This window comes from Marmota marmota, unplaced genomic scaffold (genome assembly GCF_001458135.2).
Source record: "Marmota marmota marmota unplaced genomic scaffold, marMar, whole genome shotgun sequence".
Taxonomy (NCBI): Eukaryota; Metazoa; Chordata; class Mammalia; order Rodentia; family Sciuridae; genus Marmota; species Marmota marmota.
Genome location: NW_025999898.1, coordinates 3,975,825 through 4,002,238, shown reverse-complemented (window position 1 = coordinate 4,002,238; position 26,414 = coordinate 3,975,825). Strand labels below are relative to the sequence as shown.

Sequence of the window (26,414 nt, the reverse complement as noted above, 5' to 3'; positions counted from 1 at the left end):
GACACAATTGAAAATCTATTCCTTCCCCACTTCTCCCTGTCCTGAGCCTCTCTGATGTGTCAGCTGTTGTAATCAGCATATGGAAATAATTGTCTTAGGAGGATTCTTGTAATCAGATTGGCTCCAGAAATTGTAGTGCAGTTGCAGAGGTCCTACAATGTAAGAGACACCTCCAATACTGAGTGTATAGTGCAAGAACTTTGCCCTCCCAATGGTCTTCTGCCTCCAAGTATCTCCCTGGAAGTCATGCATGTCAACTTTCTTGCCTTCAATCTCAGTCCCACCACAAGCCCTGAATCAGGATAGTCACTCTCTAAAGTGAGAAGAGGAAGGGCAAATCCAGACATGCCCCCATGAGGAGATGCTTAGTTCAGTGAACTGTGAGCATATAACAAAGAAAAAGGGTTTCTGCTTGTTTTCCATCAATTTTTGAAGAAAAGTTCTTAGACCAGGCGGTCGATAATATAATCAATACAATCAAGGCTGGATTATATTGCTGTCTATACTGATGGAGTAAAAAATAAAGTTTTAATATACATGTGAGCAGATAAAATTGTGGATCAATACAGCAATATTCAGGGACCACAAAGGTCATGATGTGTCCTCAGTAGAATCAATGGAAATTAAACAAAATGTGGAAATGTCTGAAAAGGAATTTATAGAGTGGAAGACATCAATCAAGAAGAAATATCTTCTCTGTGTTAACAAATATATAAGGAAACCTTACCAATATTCACAGAGGGAAAATTAGTGGTTGCCTCAGAGGTTCTGTGAGCAGAGATGGAGGGATGATTCCCAAAGGTCAAAGGAGGCTTGTGGGCTGGTGGACAGATTCCTTGGCCTGATTGTGCTGACATTCCCAAAGGTGTAAAAAGTATCTCAAAATCTGTCAAAGTTTTCACTTATGAGTGTTTTATTGTGTGCCAAATATTTTATGTTAAAAAAACTTATATAAAGTTAGGGTAAAGATATAAATCACAGGACATGAGGGCTAAGAAGAAGAAGACACAGTCCTAGAATTCATGTAGATAGGGAAAATGATGGAACCACAGGATTACCCCTCAGATATCAAGCCTGAGATGTTCAGGCTTGCACTGGCTGCCTCATGACCTGAACTTCATAAAAATGAGACCACAAGCTATGGAGGAGCAGAAATTTTTGTTTATTTGGAGAAGTTTTCCTAGGAACATCCTGCTGTGAATGATTCAGAAGAAGAAACTTCCAGTTGATTCTGCTGGACATATATTAGTAGTAGCAGAAAAAACAAGAGACTAGACCTAAACAAAGCTGCTGGGTGTTGGCCCTTCTGACAGATGGTAAAGGGGTTTTTGTCTCACTTCCCCATGAGCCTGGAGCACTGTGTGAGAACTGAGGCTACTGTCATAAGACTGACAGTAATAGTCAGCCTCATCCTCAGGCTGGAGCCCAGTGATGGTCAGTGAAGCAGAGTTGCCAGACTTGGAGCCAGAGAAGCGATCAGGGACCCCTGAGGGTCGATAACTGTTTTCATAGATGAAGAGTTTAGGGGCTGTTTCTGGGAGCTGCTGATACCAGTGCACATAATAACCACCAATATTGTTGCTGCTTCCAGTGCAGGAGATGGTGACCTTCTGTCCTGGAGTCCCAGACAGCGAGGGCTGCTGAGTCAGCACAGACTGGGCCCAGGACCCTAGAAGTGGAAGAAACACGGAGAAAGTGATGTTTTTCTAGAAGCAAGAGTAGAATCAGGGCTCATATCAGAGGACTCCCACACTCTATCCCTCCTCCATATCATGTCACCTGTGCACTGAACAAAGAATGTGAGGGAGAGATAGGTCCAGGTGATGGTGGAGGTCATCTTGAGATCTCCCTTCTGTTCCTGAAGCTGAGTAGAGGTTCCCCCGAGTTTTTCTCTCACCCTCTTCATAATCTGAGAAGGGGAGGGTCTATCCATGCAAATTAGGTTTCTCCACGTTTTCTGATTGCACCCTGGGCCCTGATTTAACTCCTATACATAAATATGCCATGTGGATGTGTATCGGTGGAGTTGGGTTGGCTCAGCGTGTGGGCTGTCACAGTTGTGAGCCCTAATAAGAGAGCATCAGACAGGGTCAGGTGGCTCATTGCAGTTCTAGTTCTTTCCTGATCCCTCTTGACTGGTCTGTAGTACCCCCTGTTGTCCAAGGCCATATACATTATTATGTGACATTCTGATCAGACCCCATGAGACATTCCTCATCCCCACTGTCTCTGACTAGGGAGCAGGCCGGTGAACCCCTTCTATGGCCTCCCCATTATCTCAGGATGGCCTTCAGGCTTTCCTCAAGACTTCCCATGGTAAATTTGTGCATAGTTCACATGACTCCTCTCCCTTTACAGGACTAAGATCGTGTCTTTGATATAAATTCTTCTCAGATCAGGATTAAGCAGGTTTAAGCATAAAATTTCTGGTTTTATTACCTTTCAGCATATCCATACTCTAGTTTATTCACAACAGAAAAACTTTGTTCCAAAGGTCCTTTGACCTTGGAGTTGGTAAGGAACTCACTTGTGAAATCTTATGAGTAGCCATTTGATGCTGTGTAGAAGATAATTTTATGCATGTTTTCAAGCTTTCTCAGTTCACATGTGTTAAGAATAATAAAAATAAACAGGAGAAAAAGGCAAGGTGCAGAGACAGGAAAGGTGGCAGAGTGGCTCTTTGTCCAAGTGGCCATGTGTATTTATACCGATAGGTGCATTAGGTCATTAGTACCATAACCACATAATTGTTTAGAGCATCAGTAAGATTGCTTAATCTGCAGTTATACTTTACAGTTACAACATGTAATGTTAGGAGCTTTGTGCAGTTCTCAAGATAAACCACTGTCTGAAGTCACTGTTAAGCAGGCAGCTCCAGGAGGACCAGAACTTGGTGAAACATTGTATTTATTAAGCTAGTAAATTCCTTTATTTCCAGGAGTTATGTGCCTAAGATTAAGGTCTAAGTTGATAAGACTCTAGCATGGAGGGCATTGCCATAGCAACCAGGCATCCCAAGCCTTTGCACAGAAACTCTCCCAGGCACCAAGCATGCCACAGCCATGAAGTCATCAGGGATCCCAATCCAAAACATTAGAACTCTGACACAAATGTTTGTAACCCTTATTGTCAGCAAGTGAGCCTAAGGGTTGTGACTGAGTCAGTCACAGCCATATAACACTTCAGCCACTATTGACTACATGGAATGCCACAGAGATTGGAGACCCAGAAAGGACTCAGATTGCAGGACTCACATATATTTTCATATATGGATGAAAATGCACTCTCCTAGGCACTGGCAGGGATGGAGGTGATCTGGGCATAAATATCAGCCTTTTGTTCAAATTTGGTCAATATGATTCAGTATATTTCACAAGGGTCTCATGGTTTCATCTGAGAAAGTAAATCATATTCTGAATTTTTAAAAATGTTTTGTTTCTTTTTATTTTATTTCTTATTTTTTCTTATTAATTATAGATGACATTAGAGTGTATTTTGACCTATCACACATATATGGAGTATAACTTCCCATTCTTCTGGTTGTACATGAAGTAGAATTACATTGGTCATGTATCCATATGTGCACATAGAAAAGTAATATCCAATTCATTCTACTATCTATACCATTACCATTTTCCCTCCCTTCCCTTCATTCTTCTTTTTCTAATAAAAGGACTCTATTATTCCCTACCCTCATGTCCTAATTATAATTTAGCATCCATGTATCAGAGAGAACATTCAGCCATTTAAAAAAAATCCAAAGGAGACAGAAGCAAAGTGCAGAGGCAAAACAGCTGCTCATCCAAGCTTCCGGCTTTAGTTATATCAATAGGTTACATTAGGTCATTGGCATTATTAGTACTCATTTTTCATTGTATCATTAGGTTACAGAGTTAGCTAGATTATGCAGCTTATTTCTCAGTTACATACTGAGTTGCAATGTTAGGAGCTTTGCTTAGCTCTCAAGAAAGTCCATTTTTGAAGTTCATTGCTATGAGGAGAGGTCCAGGAACAGTGCAACCTGATGAAACATTGTGGTTGTTTAAAATTGTGAGTTTCTTTATTCCCAGGAGCTCAGCATTTAAGATCAAGGTTGAGGCTGTTAAGACTCTAGCACAGAGTCTTCTCCTGGACAGCATTATCACAGTGGCTAGGCATCCTGCAACTTTTTCACAAAAATTTTTCCAGGCACCAAGCATGTTACACTCATAAAGTCATCAGAGACCCCAATGTTCAGACAGTGTTCTGCCATTCTCTGTCATTGCTCTCCACAACAGAGAAAACTTGCTGTCTTCCACATTTCTATGCTCAGAACCCTTAGAGCCTTTTGTTTTGCCTTATTTCACTTAGCAAGATAGTCTGCAGTTCCACCCATTTACTGGAAAATGCCATAATTTTATTTGTCCTTATGGCTGAGTAATATTCCATTGTGTATGTATACCACATTTTCTTTATACATTTATCTGTTGAAGGACACCTAAACTGATTCCATAGTTTAGCTCTTGTGAATTTAACTGCCATAAAAATTGATGTGGCTGCATCAGTCTAGTATGCTGATTTTAAGATCTCTGGGTATAAACCAAGGAATGAGATAACTTGGTCAATCGGAGGTTCCATTTTAAGTTTTCTGAGGAATATTTATACTGCTTTCCAGAGAGGTCACACCTATTTGCAGTCCCACCAGCAATGGGTACCTTTTTTCCCACATCCACACCAACATTTATTGTTGCTTGTATTCTTGTCATTCTGACTGGACTGAGATGGAATCTCAGTGTAGTTTTAATTTGCATTTTCTAACTGCTAGGGATGTTGAATATTGTTTTCATAATTTTGACACTGCCAGATCTCAAGATAGGTAACAATTGCCATTCTAGAAAATTTCCATACTTAGGATTTTAACTCCTCTCATAGTAGGTTGGTACTTTTGAACTCTAGTACAATTTGTATTTAAATATAGACAAGATTAAAATTATATTTATTTCTGTGAAAGACAAATTTTTTACATTGTGAAATCTGATTTTTTATATTTATTAAATTATAGTATAACAATTTGAAAATATAGCTTACATTTTCTGATTAACAGACTTTAAAAAATAAATTATACATGGAATGTGTGCATTATTAAGTCATTCAAATTTATGAAAGTTCAATATGTTAAAATTTAATCATTATTTCTTCCTTTCTTCCTTCATTCTTTTCTTCCTCTACTTGTGAGAAATAGGCAATGTAACTCCACTTGTGTTTTTCTGTAGTTTTAATGAAATTTCATTTCTCCATCTTCACATGTTTCTCTAAACTGCTATTAATTTCCTGCAGATTTTTATTTTACCAAAGGCCAAGCACATTGCCCTTCAATTCAGAAGAACAAGACAAAAAAAATCTTCTCTACTCCCTGCAGATCAGGAAGTTTATTTGTCCTCTTCTTCATGAGTGTACCCAAGACACCAGCATATACAGAGTTTTCTTTTGATTATCCTTTCTCTAATTTTGTATTCAAGTATGAAACCAGAATACTTGAAGTCTTGACACCAAGCAAGATAAAACAAGTTAGATAAAATGACCAAATTTTTAGAAAAAAAAATTGCAGATAGAAAATTAAAAAATGCTGGTGGGACTGCAAATTGTTGCAAACACCCTGGAAAGTAGCATTCTTTCTTTGTTCTTAGGTTTTCTATTTATTCTTTTCCCTTTGGCTCCTAATTGCCAAGTCAACATCCCAGGAGAAAAACTGTTTATTCATGTAACCTTGAGAATGTCTGAGAACAGAGAAGGTCCTGGGGTTCCAGTAGTTCATGTCAGTGAAGCAAAAGCAGCTCGCTAATCAAGGTTAGGATTAATTTGGACTGTGCTTTTGACCCTGACCATAGTGATATATGATTAGTCCCATTAAAGTCCCACTAAAGTGGGTCCTGTGATTCCATCTTTCTCCCCTACAGTGACTCAAGTCCCACTGCTGAGAGCTTAGAGATGATCTCCCTGATTGTGACATCTGACATTGTATCATAACTCTTGTCTCTGCCCATCCTTCAAAGTCCACGTTTGACATCCTTTGGAGACCTCAAGAAAAAAGGAGTCCTATTTTCAGCCCAAATCCTTCCTGTTGGTCAAAATAAATCAATAACAGTCTACCATGAATTCTACTTCCTAATCTACTGCTAAAATGTGCATGCAATTTGAGTCTCTGCCAAAGTTCCATACATAGAGAATTTCTCTCAGGGTGGTAAGGTGGTTGTACAAGAAGGTACTATCTGATGATAGCTCCTTGTAAGTGGTGGTAAGGCCTTGCGAGAGGACCTCATGTCATTAAAGACATGTCCACAAATATTGTGGTTATACACAACCCTGTCTTCCCTCTCACTCCCCACCCCCTGTCTCTCTCAACATCCTGGGATAATATGTGACCATTCACCTTGGATCACCTTTTCTCATCTTATCATACCTTCATCAGCATCCCTAACACATGAAGTTATTCATCCCAGGCTTAAACTTCCATATCCATGAACAAAAATATGACTCTCTTTATTTATATGTAGCTGTTGAAAATGTTGTTTATTAAAAAAAGCAACAAAACTCATACTGAGAAATTTTTGCATTTTTTCATAAATTAAAAGGGATTGCTGATTTCTTACTTTCAATATTGTGATCTACTCTTTTCTGATTTCTACTCATTTCCTCTCTAGTTTCCTTTCTTGTTCTGCATTTAAATTTCTTCCTGTTCTGTGATCTTACTTTCATTCTGCCTAGGCAGCAGGCCTAAACAATCAATCCATGAGGGATGAAGGATAAAATAGAAAGCAAGGGTGTGTGTCAGATCCCTATGCTCATGTGGCCCCAGGGAGCCCAGGTGCAGGAAAGTCGTACTTTGTTGGGGACTCTTTATCACAGAAGTGTGAAGCCAGTATTTCCCATTGTGGTCTGCTTCAGAGCCCTGTCCTGCAGGAGTAGTCCAACATCACCCCCTGCTGGCCTCAGATCCTGGTTCTTCAACCCCTCCTATAACCTGGCAGAGATTCTGGAAGGAAAACCTGACTACACTAAATCGACCTTTCTCATTTTATTCCCCTGACAGTAAAACATCACCCTGATGTTTTGTCCTGAGACCTTTTTTGTTTGTTTGTTTGTTTTTGTTTTGTTTTGTTTTTGTTTCAGTTTCTAATGATCTTCAGAACACTAAATGCACTGTATATGGTACCACATATTTCAAAATTACCTGGTATTTGACTTTGCTTCAATCATGTATTTTGGGTCATTCTCATTCTAGAAGTTTTTGAACAAAGTTTAAAGCCTAAATTTCAGGAGAGCTCAAAATTAGTATAAATCTGCCTGTGTTCCTCTCACAGGTTTACCTATTTTCAGGTTGCTGCTTTACTGAGAGTTTTATGTTGTGTTCTCTCTTGTGTTCTTCCACACCTAAATCTACAGTCCTTGGCATCTGATGTCTCTTTTCCCTATGAGAATATAATATTATTAGAGAATGAGTAATTTCTGCTTTGACTTGCTTCTCTATGCTCTAGTTTGCCCTTGGGAAAAAATATTTTCTTTTGTAAATTGTTGGGGATTCTAAAAATGTTTTTCAAGAAATTAATTTGTCCATCGAGAAGCAATGAGAAGGAAAAAGAGGATGGGGGGATTTATGGAAGCTCTATTCAAAATGGAGTCTTCATAATATGTTAACCATAATGACCTGTGTGGTGAGAAAAGAGGATATATTATGAAGCAGACATTTCTTGTTTGAATAACCAGGCAGGTGTTCTCATTGCTGATTCTGTGGAAAATAAAGTGATAGATGGTTTCTTTCTGCATAAAATAATTAAACACTTGCTAAGAGTCACAAATTTTGGCTTCTCAGTTCAAAAATAGTTGACCATTATTTTCTGGTGGCATTCTGTCTTCTTGGTGTTGAAGATGTGGTATAAACAATGTGAGAATGTGGATGTTCAGAAGAGAGAAGAGCTGGGGATAAAACCATGGTATCTGCATTCAATTAAGGAGATAAAGGTTCAATAATCCTGAAATCATTTTTTTCGGTTAAAGCTGGCTGTCCATTATGTGTGCATTTTTACTCATTATATGTGTACTTTTAAGCATTCACACAGTATGTTTATTAACTAAGTAGTTTCTTCAGGTATGGTCCCCCAATTGATAAGGTGATTATAGGTTTAGGAGACATGACCATTTCTTTGGCCCAAACAGAGGCTACAGGAAGGACTGAAGAGAAGTTCAGATGTGAATCTGCAGACATTACATTCCTGGGGAGCAGCACTGAGATGTGTCATGAGGGTGCATAAGTGCACAGCATCCCTGGTTAGGCTATTTGGTTCAGACATCAAGAGTTCAAAAGAGAATGAGAATGAAAAAATATCCTGATTCTCAGCAGAAAATGGTAAAAAATTTTTAACCCTACCTGTACCTGTTCAAATTATAAAGTATTTTTTCCTCATTAGTAGAATCTTTCCTAAAATTTCTCTTGCTTTATGCTCTTTTGTGGCTTCACTGACTGTATTTGCTGAAAATCACACATTGCTTCAAATGAACACTCATCAATGTTTCATCAACCCAAAGAACTCAATGTACCTGAGAGAAAAGGGCACATGCCCACATGTCACTTAAATTCAAAACAACTTCTCTCAGAAAAAACTCAGGGACAATCTTGCATATTTCCTCATTTATTCAAATATAGTCAATGTCTGTTCTATTAAATGCTGTTTCCTACCTTCTCTTCCCTGTTATAATTTAACTTCTCTCCCCAGTCCTAAACCTAGAGTGATAGAATCAAGATAATAGTGGAAATAATAACCCTTAGCCCTCATCAATTTCTGCCTCTTAAAATTCCTACCATGATGAGCTGCCAAATGACCAGCGCTGGCTTCATAAAAGAAGGTTCAGTTCATAAAAAATTACTAGGGGGTTTTAAATTAAAGAGACAGACTCTCATTACCTTTAACACCAGCTCTGAGAGGGCTTCTCCTAGCTCCCACCTCCAGCCACGTAATGTGGTGGCAAGGTTTACAGAAGAGACTAGCAAGAGAGGGAGAGCATGCCAGGGGAACAAAAAATTCCAGGGAAAATCCCATCCAATGAAGGTTAAGGGGGGGGGGCAGCATTGCAAGATCAAGGACAATGATTAGGTCTTCAGGACAGTGGCCAGGCACGCCTCTGCAAGGACAAGCCCTCAGACCTGGGAAAGGGTGGGGAAGGCTTTAACACAGCTGTGTCTAAGTGCCTCTCATCCAGCCATGGAGGTAACTCAAATCACGTGCGAGGATGGCCTCCCATACTGGGTGTCAAGCCTTTACCACATGGGACTTAGAGGCACTTCTCCAAACAAGAGCACTAGGATTAATTTGGAAGGTATTAATTTGTTCCTGGTGGAACTCACAGTCAGTAACACAGAACCCTTGGGAGGGCAAGACCATACAGTAAAAGGAACATCTAGGGTTCACAACTGCTCTATGTACAAGAAGATAGGTTTTCAGGTACCTCTGAAATATGGGAATAGCATGTTACAGATAATTTCCTAGAAACCTAAAGATTTATTCACAGGGCTTAATGTCTTGCTAATGATGATGGCTTCTGGGGATCCCTCCATTTTCTGTCTATGCTTATGAGTTGGAGAAAGTTTTCCTATGTAGCTTGGACATTTCATCAACTTCATCACTGGGCCACCTGAAACCATTGTGCAATTTTAGTGCAATAGAATATGTTAGCTTTTCTTCAAATTATAATAGTTCAACACTTCTTCAAAATCACTCTGGTTTGTCTATTGAGTGACCCCAAATTGAACCATATGGTGACAAGTTGCAAATTGAATATATATCATCCTTGTTTGAATTTTGAAAACTATTCATCCTTCAGCTTCTAGTTTTCCTATTATCAAACCTTGTGTAGATCTTTGCATATGCATTTAAAGTTTCTATGAAGATATTATGGGACCCCCCCACGGATTTTTTTAAATGATTATATACATTTAATGGTGCCTAATACTTTCTGACTGCTGATTTCTGTTTCATCAATTGAGAGAGATACTGTAATTCTCATATATATATTGTATAAGGTGATTGTAGGTTTAAGAGACATACATTTCTGGCTGTTAGCTCAGCCTGAGTCTATGAATGACCCCATATGAATGATCCCATGAACTGAAAGCAAATGATCCCTAGGCTCAACTCTCTAGATTATATAAATGAATTTTTAGTGTCATTAGTCCTTAGAATGCAAGAAGCGAAGAAAAGACACTCCATGATTCTTACTCTATCTTGAACCCAATGTGGAGAAAATCACATTCCTTACTCAGGAGAAACTTTCCCAGAAACCCAAGCTGAATTGTTTTATAATTCATAGAAAACTGTAAAATCTGGAGCAGCTAAGCTTACTGGTGGCAAACATTTATTCCTCTCTTACAAAATGTCTCATGTTGTACTTTGCCAATCAGGAACAAAAAAAAATATTTAAAAAATGATAATCTCATTCTCTGTGCAAATGAAGTTTGTCTCATTACATTATTTTAATAAATAATGTTTTATTTCATCAAATAAAAGACATGTGGATAAAATATCAATATTACTAAGGGTTTTTCAGAAATTTAATTCTTCAGAAATAAACACACATTTCAGAATTTGAGTAGATCCAATAATTTTTTGTCTCAATCATTCCACAATTCTGACCATAATTCCTGTTTCTCTCCAAATAAGTAGTCCCCTACAGATGTCACTGAATATTACTAGAAGTTTTTTCATATGTTGTAACACATGTACCTACATGCACTAATATTGCAACATAACATTCTTTGGCTGTAACTCCTAATACCAAAAAAAAAAAAAATCTGAAGATAGGTAACTGGAAATTTGAGCAGAAAGGAAATGGATGTGGGCTGACTGGACTGAGAGAACAGAGAGAGAGCTTCCAGGAATTTGGGGGCCAGATTAATCTCTGGAGCAGGTACAGATGCAGCTCCCTTTTCTTTCCTCCCACTGAAGGATGGAGAATCTCTCCTTTGTGCCACCTATGAGCAGAAGAATGATGTATCACACTAAGGCCAAGTTGATCCTGACAATCTGTTAAAGGAGCCACAGCTCAGCCTGTAGACGTGGTGAGAATAAGAGCTGCATCCTGGTGTCATGGGGCCATGGACATGAACTGGGCAGAGAAACTACGTGTCCAGGACAATCTAAACCTAGAAAGATGTGTGTGTGTGTGTGTGTGTGTGTGTGTGTGTGTGCAAGACAAGAGAGAGAGAGAGAGAGAGAGAGAGAGATGAATGTTTATGTTCCTTCATGAACTCATTTTCACCCTCTGAGGAAGAGTGTGAGTTTCAGTGGCCCCCAGCCTTCTCATGACTCTGCACACTCTGAGATCTGGCTCTCCTTGCAAAGCAGCCCCTGGTGATGATGCTCTGTAAGACCCTCCAGGATTCTGGAGCCTGAAGCAAAAACTAACCTAGTGTTTTAAAGCTTATTTCCATTGGAACAGAGTTTATTCTAAGTGTAGAGGAGAGCTTTGGACACAGATAGGCACATGCTATAAATTCCACTTGGAGAGCATACCCTGTGGAGTGAGGGATGCTTGCCCTCTCCTAAGTGCAGGTGTGAGATACCGGCACAAACCCCACAGGTTCAGGGGCCTCAGGGCTTAAAAGCTCAGGGTAGGCATTCAAAACACAACCCTTTTATTCCTATTCCCTGCTCCCAATTCAACAACAATGAAATACTGTATCCCTCAGGTCCCCAGATGTGTTCTGTGGACTAGGAGAGATTCTTATATTTTGCAAGATCAATAAAGAATGAAACCTCAGAGACCTCAGTAAAATGATTGCAGTGAGGGCAGTCCTGTCTTAAGTCATCTTTGTAAATATAGTTTCTGGGGCTGAAGGAAAATAATTGCCTATATAAGAGATGCTTCCCACCTCTCTCTGTTGATTAGTTCAAAACTCACCTTGCGTAGGGCCTTATTGGACACGGAGAAATAAAAATGGAAAACGTAAGAAAAACTAGGCAAAACTTAAAGGAAGAAAAAAAGTCAACAGCCTCTAAATGTAGGTATTCAGCATAGGAATGAAATTAGAGGTTTTTACGGTGGTCTGAATTCTGGTGACCCTCCTCCCTACAGATGGAAATTGAAGAATGAAACTAAACTGAAGCATCTCATGTGTCTCTAAAATCCAATGGGGAGATTGTTGACGATTTGACACTGCCAGACAGAGGCCTGATGAGGGAAGGAGCAGAAGAGATACAGGAAGGGAGTGTCTGAGTGATGGCATCAGTGAGAGTCCACAAGGCTGTGTCCAATGGACCTGTGTGCTGGTTCAGACAGTGGGGAATTTATGACCAGCATAAGGGCCACTACATCAGGCTTTGACATGTCTCTAGTGAGACATAATTCTTACTTTATGGAATATGCTAGTGAAATTGCTTTGTGGATGAACATGTCTACATTCATCTGTATTTCTAATTGCGGACTATATTATCTATTCTTATTTCTTTACTGCAGAGACAATCAAGATATGTCCTTAGGTTCTATTTTCTCATTCATCTGTGCCTTTCTGAGATGTCCTATTTTGTCTCAGATTACTGATATGGCATGGTCATAAGTCTCCTGTTCAAGAACATATCCTGCTGCAGAAAAGTCTACTCCACAGAAGCTTCCATTGCCATGAGTTCTAGCACAGTAATAATCAGCCTCATTCTCTAGCCCAGCCTGGACAGGAGGAGATCATTTGCATTTGATTTTTTTATTTGTATCCAGAGAAGTAGCTGGGGGCTTTAGATCCCTCATGGTTAATTGAGTCTGATTTGTAGCTGAGAAGATACTGGAGAGGATTCCCAGTTTCGGCTGGTACCAGATTTTCCCATAGCCACTGCTCAGGGAGCTGGTGAGTCTGGAAAATGCTCCAGGCCTTGGGGGTGCTGCTGAGTCAGTACTCACTGGGAGAGAGAAGCTTCAAAATAAGGTAAACATTGGTGCTGAAGCAGAGTCCACATTTAAACTGTTGGGAGTCTGAACAAGAGGGATGAAAGAAACATAGAAGCTGATTAAAGACTATAAAGCATGTCCTCATCTAAGCAGTGAAATATTAGTGACAGAAGGGGTCCAAGGTATGGGAACACAGGCCCCTGGGTCCTATAGTGGAGCTGCTGAGCCCCTGTTCTCCTTTTCTTTCCCACCTTCTGGAGAGGAGTGGCTGTTCAAGCAAATGTGTTTCCATTATGACTTCCCTAGCCTCTCCTTGAGCCATGGTGCTGGAGTTTAGCTCAGATTGCAGACTCAGGAGGATGTTCCTTGAGGGAATCCTGGAGAAAAAAATCCCACACCCTTATTCAGGGGATCTGCCAGAATTTCCATCTGTCAGGGTGGAACTCAGGCCAAGTATGTACTGAGTGAAAGGTCCTTACTGAGCAGGTGTGTAGTGCCACAAATAGCTCATACACAGGTCAGCATGAACGAGGAAGAAGAAGCAGAAGAAACAGAAGAAGCAGTCCCTTTATTGAATACAGCAGTCTTTTTATAGTGTCATGAACAAAGAAGGCAGCATTCCAACAGCAATTATTCAGGTCTTTAAGCTAGCTAAACATAGTATACAGAAGTAATTTACTAATCAGAAGTAACGTGCTTCTCATGGCTTAATCTACTCTTGGGCCAGAGCATTCTGAGCACTGCTCTTTGTTAAGAAGAGATAAAAATTTTCTCAGAGCCCTCCTAGGCCTCTTGGTAGAAGATCCCATTTGCAGGTAAGCTCCACCATAACAACAGGGCATCTTGTTTGCAAGCACGCTCGCAGTCATGTCTGATTCTCTACAGTGTAGGGACATCAGGGAAGTTCCACAGTGGACCCTACAAGTCACAGAACACGTAGCTCCTCTTGGCCCAGAGATGAGAGGCCAGCTGGTTTCTGCAATTCACTAGGTCCGTCTCCATACAAACAAGTATGGTCTGAATTCTACATAATTTTCTATCAATTCTTTGCATGTGAATACTGTATTTTTCCACTTAAAGAAGCTGTAGTTGTTTTTAGAAGGTGTGAACATACAATTAAGCACAATGTATTAGCAACTCATTAAAGATGTTGTAAAAATAATACCCTTTTATGATAATTTAGAATGAATATACATAACTGGTGTTTCTCACACTGTGAATCAGTAGTTGAATTCCAACTCCTACAATATAAACTGATGTGTGCTTTAATCTAGATTTATTTTAGATAATACAATAGTTTCAGTACTGAATAAATTGATAGAAACATAAGGGAATTAAAGGTTTTCAGCACGTGGGTTCTTCCCATGCCATATTGTACAGAATGTATTCCAATCCTGCACTTATCTTGTCTGCCAATTAATTATTTCCTACCTTTATACATTTTATTCAGTGCAGAAGCAGCTTTTCAGTTGACAACAATCCCTAAAGTCCTTCATTCTTTATGTACAAGTTCTTGCATCAGAATAATTTCTGGGATTGTGGGTTGAGGTCTTAAATATTGCAATTTGGGGGAGTCACATGATGGATTTTCACCTCTGGATTTGATATTTTGTTAATGAATATCTCACCAGCTCTTAGTTAAAATAAAGATTACTAGATATTTATACAACTCCCCTTGCTCTGCATCATATTTGCTCATGGACTACATCTTCTCTGCTCAGAATTTTTACCACCATCCACCTACTTCTGTGGTGTCTTTGCTCAGGTCCTGGAGAACCATCATATATTTTGGTACTGTGTTCACATAAACTACATCTTCCATAAAGTCTACATATCTATCATCATATCTAGTTTGAATTAGTACACTTTATTTTTGAAAATAGTTTTAGATTAACAGAAAAATTTTATAGAAAGAAGAAAATTCCCATATATCCTGTGGCTTCCATTAACCTGTCATTTCTTTTAGATTTTTTTTTCAATAAAGAAGACTTAATAAATAAATAGCAATCCTAATTCTGTTACTCTAAATGTGAGGGTTTATTTGTAGAGAGCAAAATAAATGTAGTTTTCTAGTATAAATTTAAAAACATGCAAACATTTTCTATTTTCCATTCATTCTGAATTCATCAATGGATTTCAACTACTCACTTGTCAATTGCTTTGTATTTATACTTCAATGTTTCAGTGAATTTAGCTCTTTTAATATTTGGTAAAGTGAACAAAAGCACAATAGAATGTATCATTTGCATATGCAGGGTTTAATCAAACACCATGTTATGTAATAACCAGGTCCACAATGGCACAACCATTCTCTACCAATCATTCATTTCTTCAACCAGCCCCTCCATCCAGTACAGAATCATCTGTTCATCTCACAAACTTCTTTTTCTTTTTCTAAAATTACCCTATGAGAATTTTTTGTGAGACTGTGAATTGAGTGATTGAATATTAGATTTCTTATATTGTAACAAATTATTTAATATCTCTGTTTAACATTTTATTTATGCATAACTCTTAGATAATTTCAAAGTTACTAGATGTTCATATATTCTTCTCTGCTCTGTGGTGCATCAGCTCATGGGATCTGTCCTCTGTGCTCATACTTATCTCCATTATCCACCTGCTCCTGTGGTTTCTTTACTCAGAACCTAAAGGCACAACAAATCCTCCTCCACTGTCTCCAGCTGAACTCATATGATCTAGTCTTTCCTACTGGTCACCTTCAACAGGACACAGTTCTTCATATCTCTCTCCTGTTCTCCAGCTCCTGAAGTCAAGTTTCCTATTTATCATCTCTTCTTCAAACAACTGAAACCAAGAATATCCCGAAATCAAGAATTTTGCCTCAAATATACTCTCACCCTTGGGATTCCTTTCTAGGTGAATATTCATTTTACAAACACATATTGATTTTGTCCTTTGTGGAGCCATCAGGCTGTTTAGAAGGCAGTGACAAAGGAGAAAAAAGTCCAAATTCTCAAGGAACTCAGTTTCTAGCAGTGAATCACAATGAAAGCGCAAAGAGAAATATAGGCAGAAGGTGCCCACTCCTGAAAGCTGAGGGCCACTCCCCTTTCACACGATGCCAAGACCAAGGGGCTGCACATTCTGCCTACAGACTTTCATGAATCTATACCACTCCCTGTCCTTGAGAGCAGGTTCTCCTGACTGGACTGTATTTGACTTTGCAAACTATTAGATGAAAAAATATTTAAACTTCATCACTCTCAGTCAGTTATCCCTTGAATGTTTTCCTCCCACACCAATCATATTGAAATCTTGTCTTTATTTAATTTTATTTTTCCACACTACTCTGAGCAAGGCCTGGAGCTGTCCCTGCTGTGAACCTTGAGTTGTATTAAGAAAGGTCCTTGGAGTCAGTGTGATGTCTAAAAGTTGTGAAGTGGGTGCTGGAGTGTAGGATGCACCTTGGCACACTCAAGAACTGAAGAAGACTTCATTGGGAGCTGCCTTCTGGATATGGCAGAATTTGATATCATTTATAGGATGCCAGTAAAATACTATTCAGATTCTAGCTCTAGTTTCTTTTTGCATTGGTTTGAGAATTATTTCAGTCTTTATAATTATTTTTGAAACACTGGGAAAGAAGTGCAGTGTGAGAGAGATTTATAGTTGTATAAATTAATGTATTTTAATATCAAAACATGAGTGTATAGGTCAGAGCCTGTGGCAAATTGTTTTTTGTCCCACTTCCCCATCTGCCCGTTTCACTGTGAAAAGCATTATTGTGCCACGTCCCACAGTAATAGTCAGCCTCATCTTCAAGTTGGAGCCCAGATATCTGCAGAACACCTGCATTGGCTGAGGTATCTTTGGATCCAGAGAAACGACTGGGGACCCCAGTGCCCTGGTTCTTGCTTGACTCTGAGTAGTAGCTCAGGAGATACTTGGGAGGACTCCCTGGCTTCTGCTGGTACCAACTGATCCAGTAGTTGCCAACACTGAAGCCACTACTCAGAGTGCAGGTGAGCTTCGAAGATGCTCCCAGAGATGCAGAGAGAGATGGCAGTTGAGTCAGCACAGGCTGGGAGAGGGAACCTACAAACAGAGAAAAATAGGGAAGATAGTGTCCATGGTAAAACTTCTCTTAGGTCCAAACCTGAAGAGTTGATGCAAACAGTGAATAGAGAACTGCTTACTGAAGGTCTTTCCTACCTATGCAGTGAGAGAGCAGCAGGATGAGAAAAGGAGTCCAGGCCATGGTAGACACAATTTCCTATGTCCCACAGTGGAGGTGAACTGTCACAGATCTCTTTTTCTTTCCCCCTTTCTGCAGAGGAGGGGCTACTAATGCAAATGTTTCCATCAAGACTGCCCCAGGCACCCCACCCTACTCCAGCCAGGTGCTAGAGTTCAGCTCAAACTACAGACTAAAGAGAATCAAGGCTTCTTTTAGCACTTGGGGGAACCTTGGGAGGAAGGACTGTTGAGACAAGACATAGTTCTCTGACCAGGGGACCCTGCTATGCCAGAGTTAAAACACTGGTAAGTCCCCTTCAGTTAACATAGGGCCCCTCCTCCAGACCAGGACTCCTTTGAGTGAATGGTCCTTACTGAGCAGCTATGTAGAGACCACAAGATAGGCCCACAGTGTCCCCTGCTGGTCACAGGGCATACCATCCCATGGTCCAACATCTTGAGAGCCAAACATGTTTCTGTAGCTCATCAGTAACTGTCTATATATAGAAGGTTGAATTCCTAATTACTGCAATTTTGATATGCTTCCATTCTCTCTCCCTTTCAGAAGTTTTTCTGTATTATGGAATGCACAAAATCATGAAAAAATGATAACTTAAGGAGTTAGGTCTCCCATACAAGAGGCTGCAAACTCCATATGACTTCATGGGTATATAACCTAATATATATATATATATATATATATATATATATATATATATATACACACACACACACACACACACACACACACACAATTGTGTCTGATATGTAATTTTAATGGACTATTTATCTTAGGTGATATCCTACTCCACTTGTCAGATTTATGTCTGTGGAACAAGAAATACAGTGTCCCTCCAAATCTATTTTATTTGGTACCCTCAGGCTGAGAAACAAAGTCAAGACCATTCTCCCTTAGAAGTCTCTGCTGTGTCATCATTCTCAGTCTGTGGAAATGACATTGAAGAAAGAAGTTTTTTTCTATTTTCTAGGACAATAACCCACCAAAGGTGCACAGACAAGTGTCTCCAATTGGCAGCACCCTGGATGTAAATCTGCAGTTAAATTCAGGACTCATAGAAATCTCTCACTGCTGGTATATGTATAAAATGTTTCCTCAAATATCCCCTGAGCTGTGCATCACCTGATGACAGTCTTCAGATCCAAAGAGCAATAATGTCCATCCTTAATGATAGGGCCCCAACAGGTTTTAAAACAGTGCCTACATAGTGAAGAAAATTAAAGAGAGTTCAGCTGATCGCTAACCAATGTTCCCTGCACACTTAAGTATTTGAAGCTTGTGTGATACTCAAAAAAGTCTCATCACCCATGGTCTGTGATCATCCCAACAAAATGAGTTGTCCATCAACACAAGGAAGATGACTCCCCTCCTCAGGTTTGCTTTGCTGGCTCATCATGTAAAAAATTTGCATATTCCAGAATAGCGATTACCCTTATTGTATATCATATACAAATGCAAATAATACTGTATCCTGTGTGTTCACATTGGTAAAACTTTATAATGACATTTACAAGAATGTACTCAGCAAGGCTCGAACATTTACCACACTTTCATCATCTCAATAGGAAGACTAGGGCTGGGCCAGGGAAACTGGGTAAATTGAAGGTGTATATACTAGATGAGGTCCCCCTCACCCCACAAAAATAGTCATGTTTTTTTCTTAAAGTAATTGGGTAAAAGTCCGTGTAAGGATAGGAAAATCCCCAAATGGTTAGAAAAGATATATGGCTAGGAATAGAATCACTGTTCATCTTCCTGGAGTCATCATAGGAAGGTAAGGTTAATATATACCATTATAAAAATGTTTGGTTCCCCTCAAAATGTCCATATTTTAATCACAATGCAATGACTGATTGTTTAAGAAAAAAGGGCCCTTTAGGGGGCAGAACCCTCATGAATGGGATTCGTGTCCTTAAAGAAGAGGATTGAGAAAGTGGTTGTGTAACATGTGTAAATGCAATGAGAAGAAGCCATCTATGAACCAGAGAGTGGACCATGAGCAGACACCAAATATACCAACACTTCGATCTTGGACTTACCAGCCTTCATTACAAGTAAAAAGTAAATATCTGTTGTTTACAAGCACATCAGTTTAGGGTGTCTTGATAGAGAAACCTGGAAGGGATATGATGTTTGTGGAAGAGCACAGGACAGTGCAGACTACCTTAGGTAAGGAAAAGTGCTCCTGATGATGCACATCCATAATCGCATATAGTAAGTGACATTTTCAGAGAGAGGGGTAAGGAACGGAGGCCAGGCTTTGGCATGGTGACCTCAAACTCAGTTCCCTTAGCTTCCGCCAATGATAGGACAAAGTGTCTAGCATCTCTCTGATCTTCCTTAAACACTCTTGTAGGATGGATTTTCTTTATTTGAATATGCTCCTTATCTCACTGAAGTCCTTGTATGAGCAGAAGATTATTTTTGTGCAGAACAGAGATGGTTACTTTAGAGCCTGATTAAGTGGGGTGTCTGTTGCTAGGAGTCTCTGTGCTCACTTTTTACAAACATTATCATCTCACTGTCAAAGAAACTGTTTGAACATCAACATTGGAGATACAGAACTTATTTTTTCTGAGCCTATAGAAAGAAAATAATTCTCAGAGAATTACTGGAACTAGTAGTTACAGGAGAAGGTAACCTAATATTTGAAGCTGGTCAAAAGAGCTGCACTTAAAGTGTGCTACACCTAGTGCTGCCCAGTTGCTTTCAGACCTCATATGTTTCTGAGTCAGGTCTACATTCTGGTAGGAAAACCATGGGCCAACCACCTTCTTTCTATCTATTTACTCCCTGGAGAGAAAGTGAACTCTGAGAAATGATATTGTAGGATAGGAAGGTATTACCATTGGATTAAATCAATTTCTTACAATGAAGAAAAGAGGAAGACATTTCTAATACATTGATTATAGAAAAATCAGATGCTGATTGAAGTAATGAGAACAAGTGCCACCACCTGAGCTAGATGTAGTCCCAAGCAGTGCAGCAGTGACTGCACCAAGCAGAGAGAATTCATTGGAGGGTTTAATCTCTCTTCTCCATGGGTCTGGAGCACTGTATAAGACTTAGAGTTTTCATTCCAAATATTAAAATAATAGCCTTATCTTCATTCTTCAGCCCACAAATGTGCAGAACACATTCATTACATGAGGTATCATTTAATTCAGAGAAGTGGCTGGTGATCCTGAAGCTCTGCTGTTTACTTGTGTTTGAGTAGTAATAAAGGAGACACTGGGAAGGTGGAAAGGGCTTCCTGGCTTCTACTTGTACTAATGTATTCCAAAGTCACCAGCAATGAAGCCTAGTCTCAGGGTACATGTGAGTCTTGTGGAGAGGGAGAGTAGCTGAGTCAGCCTAGACTAGGACAAGAAATCTGAAAACACAGATACTCAAGGTTGAGCATATGGTATCAAAGTTTGAGTTGCTATAAGATCTAAGATCTAAGGTGGGGTCTGACTCACGCAAGGCTGCTGCCCCTTCCTGAGAAATGAGACAAGATCAGGAGGAGAATAGAACCCCAGGCAATTGTGGACACATCCCCTGTGATGTCCAAACTGGAGTGATCTACCCGTGACATCTCTTATCCTCTCCACTGGTCTCACAGGGAGGAGTTATTGAAGCAAATGTGGTCCTATCCATTTCCTATCCTACCCCTCTGCATGCATTCATTCAGGTGCTGGTTGATGAGAGTCTGGCAGGAAGTACCTCTGGAGGCAGTGCTAGGACCACCCTCAGATAGGACAAAACTGCTGCATTGGCACCACAGAGTGCAGCTCCACCATCCATCCTGGTGCTTGGGAAATCACAGCTGTGCAGATGGAGACTGTCCCACAGTGCCTCCTGCTGCTCACTGGGCAAACTCATTGTCTTAGTGCACATTATATTAATGGCATCCACCTGAAAGCCTGATCACTGTCAGTCCACAGATACCCATTACCATGCCTCTGCTCTGTTCCAACGTAACCCAATGTTAATAAAGATACTTTGCCATTGGAATTAGGAGGAGAAGAAAATATGAAAATTGTGCAGTGTGAGCAGAGTGCAATATGGTGAGGATGCAAAGGATTCTGGGAGTAAATATTCAATTGGCTCCTTCCATAGGGATCAGAGAGGGAGATGACTATTACCTGAACCTGAGAGGAAATGAGGTCCTGCTTGAGGAAAATATAAAAACACCACATTCCTCCTGGTGGTGTAACATGATCATTATCAAGATTATCATTCTACAAATCAAATAATGCAGGGTGCTTTGCACTGAGAGAATATCTCACTGCTAGGTTCTTGCATTTATTTTGTGATTTTTTGTCACACTGTGTATCTGTGCTGGAAAAAAATATATATATAAAAACTCCTTAGACACCAATGAGCCTAATGGCACACAAAAAAGAATCTTTGGGATGCTATGAAAAAACTTTAGATCTATGAGTACCTAGATAAGAAAATCCGAAAGATTTCAAATAAACAAACTACTTAGGCATCTCAATTCCCTTGAAAAAGGAGATCACAACAATTCCAAAACCATTAGAAGGAAGAAAATAATTAAGATGAGATCCAAAATCAATGACATTAATAATAAAAAATCAAATAAAGGATTAATGAAACAGAGTTGGCTCTAGGAAAAATAAACAGCATTGATAAGCCCTTAGGCAAACATAACCAATAGAAAAAGAGTTAAGAAATGAGATAAAATTGGAAATAAAGCTGGGCGTGGTGTCACACACTTGTAATCCCAGCTACTCAGGAAGCTGAGTCAATCAGAATGATTACAAGTTCTAAGCCAGCCTCAGCTATGGTTCAATGAGACACTGTGTCTAAATAAAACACATAATAGGGCTAGGAATGTGCTTCGGGGTCAAGTATCCCTGAGTTTAATACCTGATAGCAACAACAACAACAAAACAGAGAAATCATCATAGATGTCACAGAAATAAACTGCGTAATTTGGGGAATATTCTGAAAATTTGTACTCCAATAAATTGAAAAATCTAGAAGAAATGAATACATTTCTAGATAAATATGATCTGAAAAACTAAATCAAAAGGAAATAGAAAACATAAACACACCAATTACTTGTAATGAGAAAGGAAAGCAATAGTAAAAAGCCTTCCAACAAAGAAAAAATTCAGGACTGAGTGGATTACCAGCTGAGATTTACCAAACCATTACAGAAGAGATAGTGAGTGCCAATACTCCTTAAATTATTCCATGAAATTGAAACCTATAACAAAATCAATAAGGACAAGTCAAGGAAAAAAACAAAACAAAATTAAGACTGATATCCCAGATTAATTTAGATGGAAAAATATACAGTATATATGTTTTATCTCATATATGGAAGGTTTATAGGAAAAAAAAAATGAAATGTGGTGGCATATCCAATGGAAATGAAAGGGACATCAGTAGGAAAAAGAGAAGAAGGATGGAAGGAATTAGAGGTGCCAGGGAGTGGTATTGGCCAAATTATATTGTGTATAGATCAATATGTAACCACAAATCCCACCATTGTGTATAGCTATAATGCACCAATAAAAATGTGGAAAAAATATGAGGCATTTTAGGAAATCTCATTTTGATTCTTACCACAACCCTGAGAATAGAACAGCTCTCTATAAATGAGAGTCATCAGAATTCACATATAACCACAGTTACAGGGGAGTATTAGTCAGCCTACCCTTAAAGATAAAAGAATAGTCACAGGGATTTGTGTGATAAAATCCTAGAAGGCCCAGGAAGGATCACCTGCACTAATCTTTACCAAGTGGCAGGCTTCTAGGACAGTTATGTGGCTGTCTCCATATTAACTATCCCTGTGGAAATGGGAATAGGTAAATCAAGATAAAGTACAGTTAGGAAACCTAGAGGTAATGACTAATTTCATCTTTTAATCTTTTTTTTTACTAAAAGATAGGAAGTTTTACTTTTTCTTCATAGAAATGAGATAATAGGTGGAGAATAAACACCTTGCATATTTTTAGAAGCTTTTAGAATTTGTTCTTTTTAAATATATAGGACTCTACAATATATTTTGAAATATTATGCTAATTATTCTAATTATGGTCTCAATCTTGTATTCTACATGATGTGGAGATATACATACAGTGTTTTTATATATAAACACAGGAAAGTAAAGTCAAATTTATTCCACTGTCATTCCCATTTCAATTACTTAAGAATATGTTACATCCTTCAATTAATGCCTCCCTATGTTAAAAAACCCTCTTTTTTCCTATGTCAAAAAACTGAGTGTATTATTCTTATTTTTTTTTGTTCCAGGTGTTTTGATGCCAAGCCTGTGTTCTCTAAGATATGAGATATTTATGTGGGTTATTGGACTAAGACTCACTATCAGCAAAATCATAATAAATTAGTGATCATCTATGAAAAAGTTAAATGTGTGCAGTAGGGACCCCAGGTTGATTTGATAGATGATGTGCCCCTCTCCAGGCCATGGAGGTGGGTGTGGCGTGGAAGCTCTTACAGCAAGAGTGACTCTTCCCCTTATTCTTCTAAAGGGTGCACTGAAACCTGGACCACCATCATTTCAACACAAGAAACATTTTTGAATACGTCAACACAGAAGATGCTTTTGTTTTTCAAGAATGCTTCTATAGGAAAAGGCAAATGGTCTTTGTTGGAATGACAGTGGCATTTTACATCTGTTATGGTTTGTCCCCCAAAAGCTCACATATGAAACTATGCAAGAAATTTCAGAGGAGAAGTGATTGGGACATGTAAGACTTAGTCCAATCAGTGATTGATACCTTGAGAGGGATTAACTGAGTGGTAACTAAAGTGGTAGGGTGTGGCTGGAGATGGTGGAAATTGGGGTGGTCTTTGGGTATATATTTGTATCTGGCAAGTGTAATCTCCCTGCATTCCTGATCACAAAGTGAGGTGCTTCCCTACACCATGCTCTTCTACCATGATATTCAGCTTCACCACAAACCCAGACCAGTAGAAGTGACCTTCTATGACCTCTGACACTGTGAGCCCACAAATAAACTTTTCCTCCTCTACACATTTTTCTTTGGTTGTGTCTTTAAGTAATAGCAGTGAAATAACTGACTAAAACAGCATCAGTCAAATATATTCCCTGGGGAGTCCCATGGAAGTAATTTAGTACATCAGTATATTAGGCCACTCTCTCATCTAATTGAGCTTATCATGCCAATAGGCATATGGTTTTATTGCCAACTTTGTAGCCTTTGTCCAGAATGGTGTGAACCTTTTCTCATCCTAGAACAAATGTTGTCTTGTCTTAGCCTTGATTTTGCACATCTCAAGGCTCTTCTGCTTAGAAGGAATAAGTAAGCATTTTCCATCAGGCATGGGAGAATGAATTCCATCTAGTTTTTGATGCAAACAGAAAACTGGTGCTATGCACTTAGATTGGTGGTCTGAATTTTCCACAACAGTAGGTTAGTGGTCATCATGGGGAGCTTTCCACATCCCCAGCCATCAATCTGGTGATAGAACTCAGAAACTGTGGACGGAATCTGTAACTTGGTTAAAGTGAATCTAATGGGAGATTAGGAAGAGTACAAATGGTCAAGAGGAACAAAAAATGAACCCATGTTTGGTTGAGATATTCCATCTGGGGCTTATCATCTGAAGAGATATGTGAAATTCTCTAGTGGGGTTTCCAGCTAGCCATATGACTGTGGATTCCCAGGTTCAACAGGGGAGTCATTTTCTGGTGGTGCCTTTCCTCCTTAGATGTAATAAACTGTGATTTAACACCTGTGAGGTTCAAATACATCTGAGCAGTTAGGAATACATTGCTAGGGACAGTTCACTTTTCCATGAGTTATTCCTCTGTTTCTTGTTTTTTCCCCATTTCTTCAGTAGGACTGAGTCTTCTGGATGGAAGAATGTGTAGGGTCCTGAGGGTAGGGCATTGTCCTAGAGGAAGGAAACACCTATGTGGAGTTTTGGATTTTTCTAAACTGTTGTTACAAAATATTTGATTCTCTCATTATATGTTAAATATGGAGAATTCATTATTTTTAGTGAGGTCTGAAAGGGCCTCCTATACATAATCTCACAGAGGGTCAATTTCAGCCCAATTCTGGGGTCCACATCTACAGAGCAGGAGTGTAGGCAATACCTTTTCTTAAATCAGACTAGTTTTCCTGACACATTTCAGCTATAGTCATTTTGTAACCAGACCATGGAATTTATTGGGTTCTTTGTCTTGCAAATTCAACAAATAAATTTATCAGGCACAAATAGTGAAAGAGTTAGGGTAGACTAACCAAATTTATGAAAGTAATAGAAAGAAGCAGAACTCCTGCATGGAAGGGGTTCCAAGACAGTGTTGCCAGAGAATGGCTGTTTTTTCAGGGTTTATATGAATGTATAGGATTAAGGAAGTCAGGCCCTGGCCCAAACTGGGTAAGGCATGCAATGTCCATGAGCTCCTCATGCACCCTTTGGTCAAGTCAGGTTAAGGTTTCTGAGCTGCAGTGTGTCCCTTTTCAGAGAGATTCTGGGCACTGAGTCACAGATGTCTCACTCTCAGTTTTTATTAGGCTCATATTTGCATTCGTGCTCTTTTTATACTGTAACACTGTGGAATTTTTATTAATAGAAATTTGACCTTGGTGAGGTCCAATAATTCTATCTGCCTATTCTAGCTCTTTTCCCTTCCTCAGTTTTGGGATGTAGCTCATCTTTCTGTCTTTCTTGTTGATTGATATATCACGACAGTATGCAGTATTCATAGAACTCCTCAAGATTGACTCAGCTCTTTAATTACTTTTGAGATAAGGCAAAACATAATTACACTGAATAGAATCATATATATTCTACTTGATGTCACTGTCTAATGTTAGTCAGTCTCAAGGCACTTTTGAGGCAATTTCCCTTCTTGAGGGCTATGGCCCAATACAACTAGAGAAAGTGTTGCTGTAAAATTTATCTTTTTAATGTTTTCACTTCACTTGGGTATTGAGTGCAGTTTACTGTCTAATCTTTAAAAGGATATGGGCTTCAAAATGGGCCCCACCACAATTTGGCAGTCTGTTTTGAGCAAAGAGTTGCAACGTTGGGCCACCTTTTATTGCCAAGAGCATCTCCCGTCCTCTGAGTTTTGGTCTCATAAATTTTGTATACATACCTGGCCCATAATGAGAGGCTTAGTGAATAGAATTAACTATGACAAATATAAAGTTCCTAGTAAAAATCAAACTCTGTTAGGATTCACCTTGCAGTTTCAGAGGGTGCCAACTACTAGAAACAACAGCCTTGAGTTCTCTTAGCATTTTCCCCAAATATTCTGGGGGAA

General features: G+C 39.2%; 1 gene segment (V, D, J or C); it reads right to left on the bottom strand.

Moving 5' to 3' along the window:
* Window positions 1–1,262: 1,262 nt before the first annotated feature.
* The window catches only part of LOC107158416, a 64,629-nt gene continuing 39,477 nt past the window's right edge, over window positions 1,263–26,414 (bottom strand). The window contains 1 exon segment of the V gene segment in view: window positions 1,263–1,669. Coding sequence covers window positions 1,278–1,669 — 392 coding nt within the window.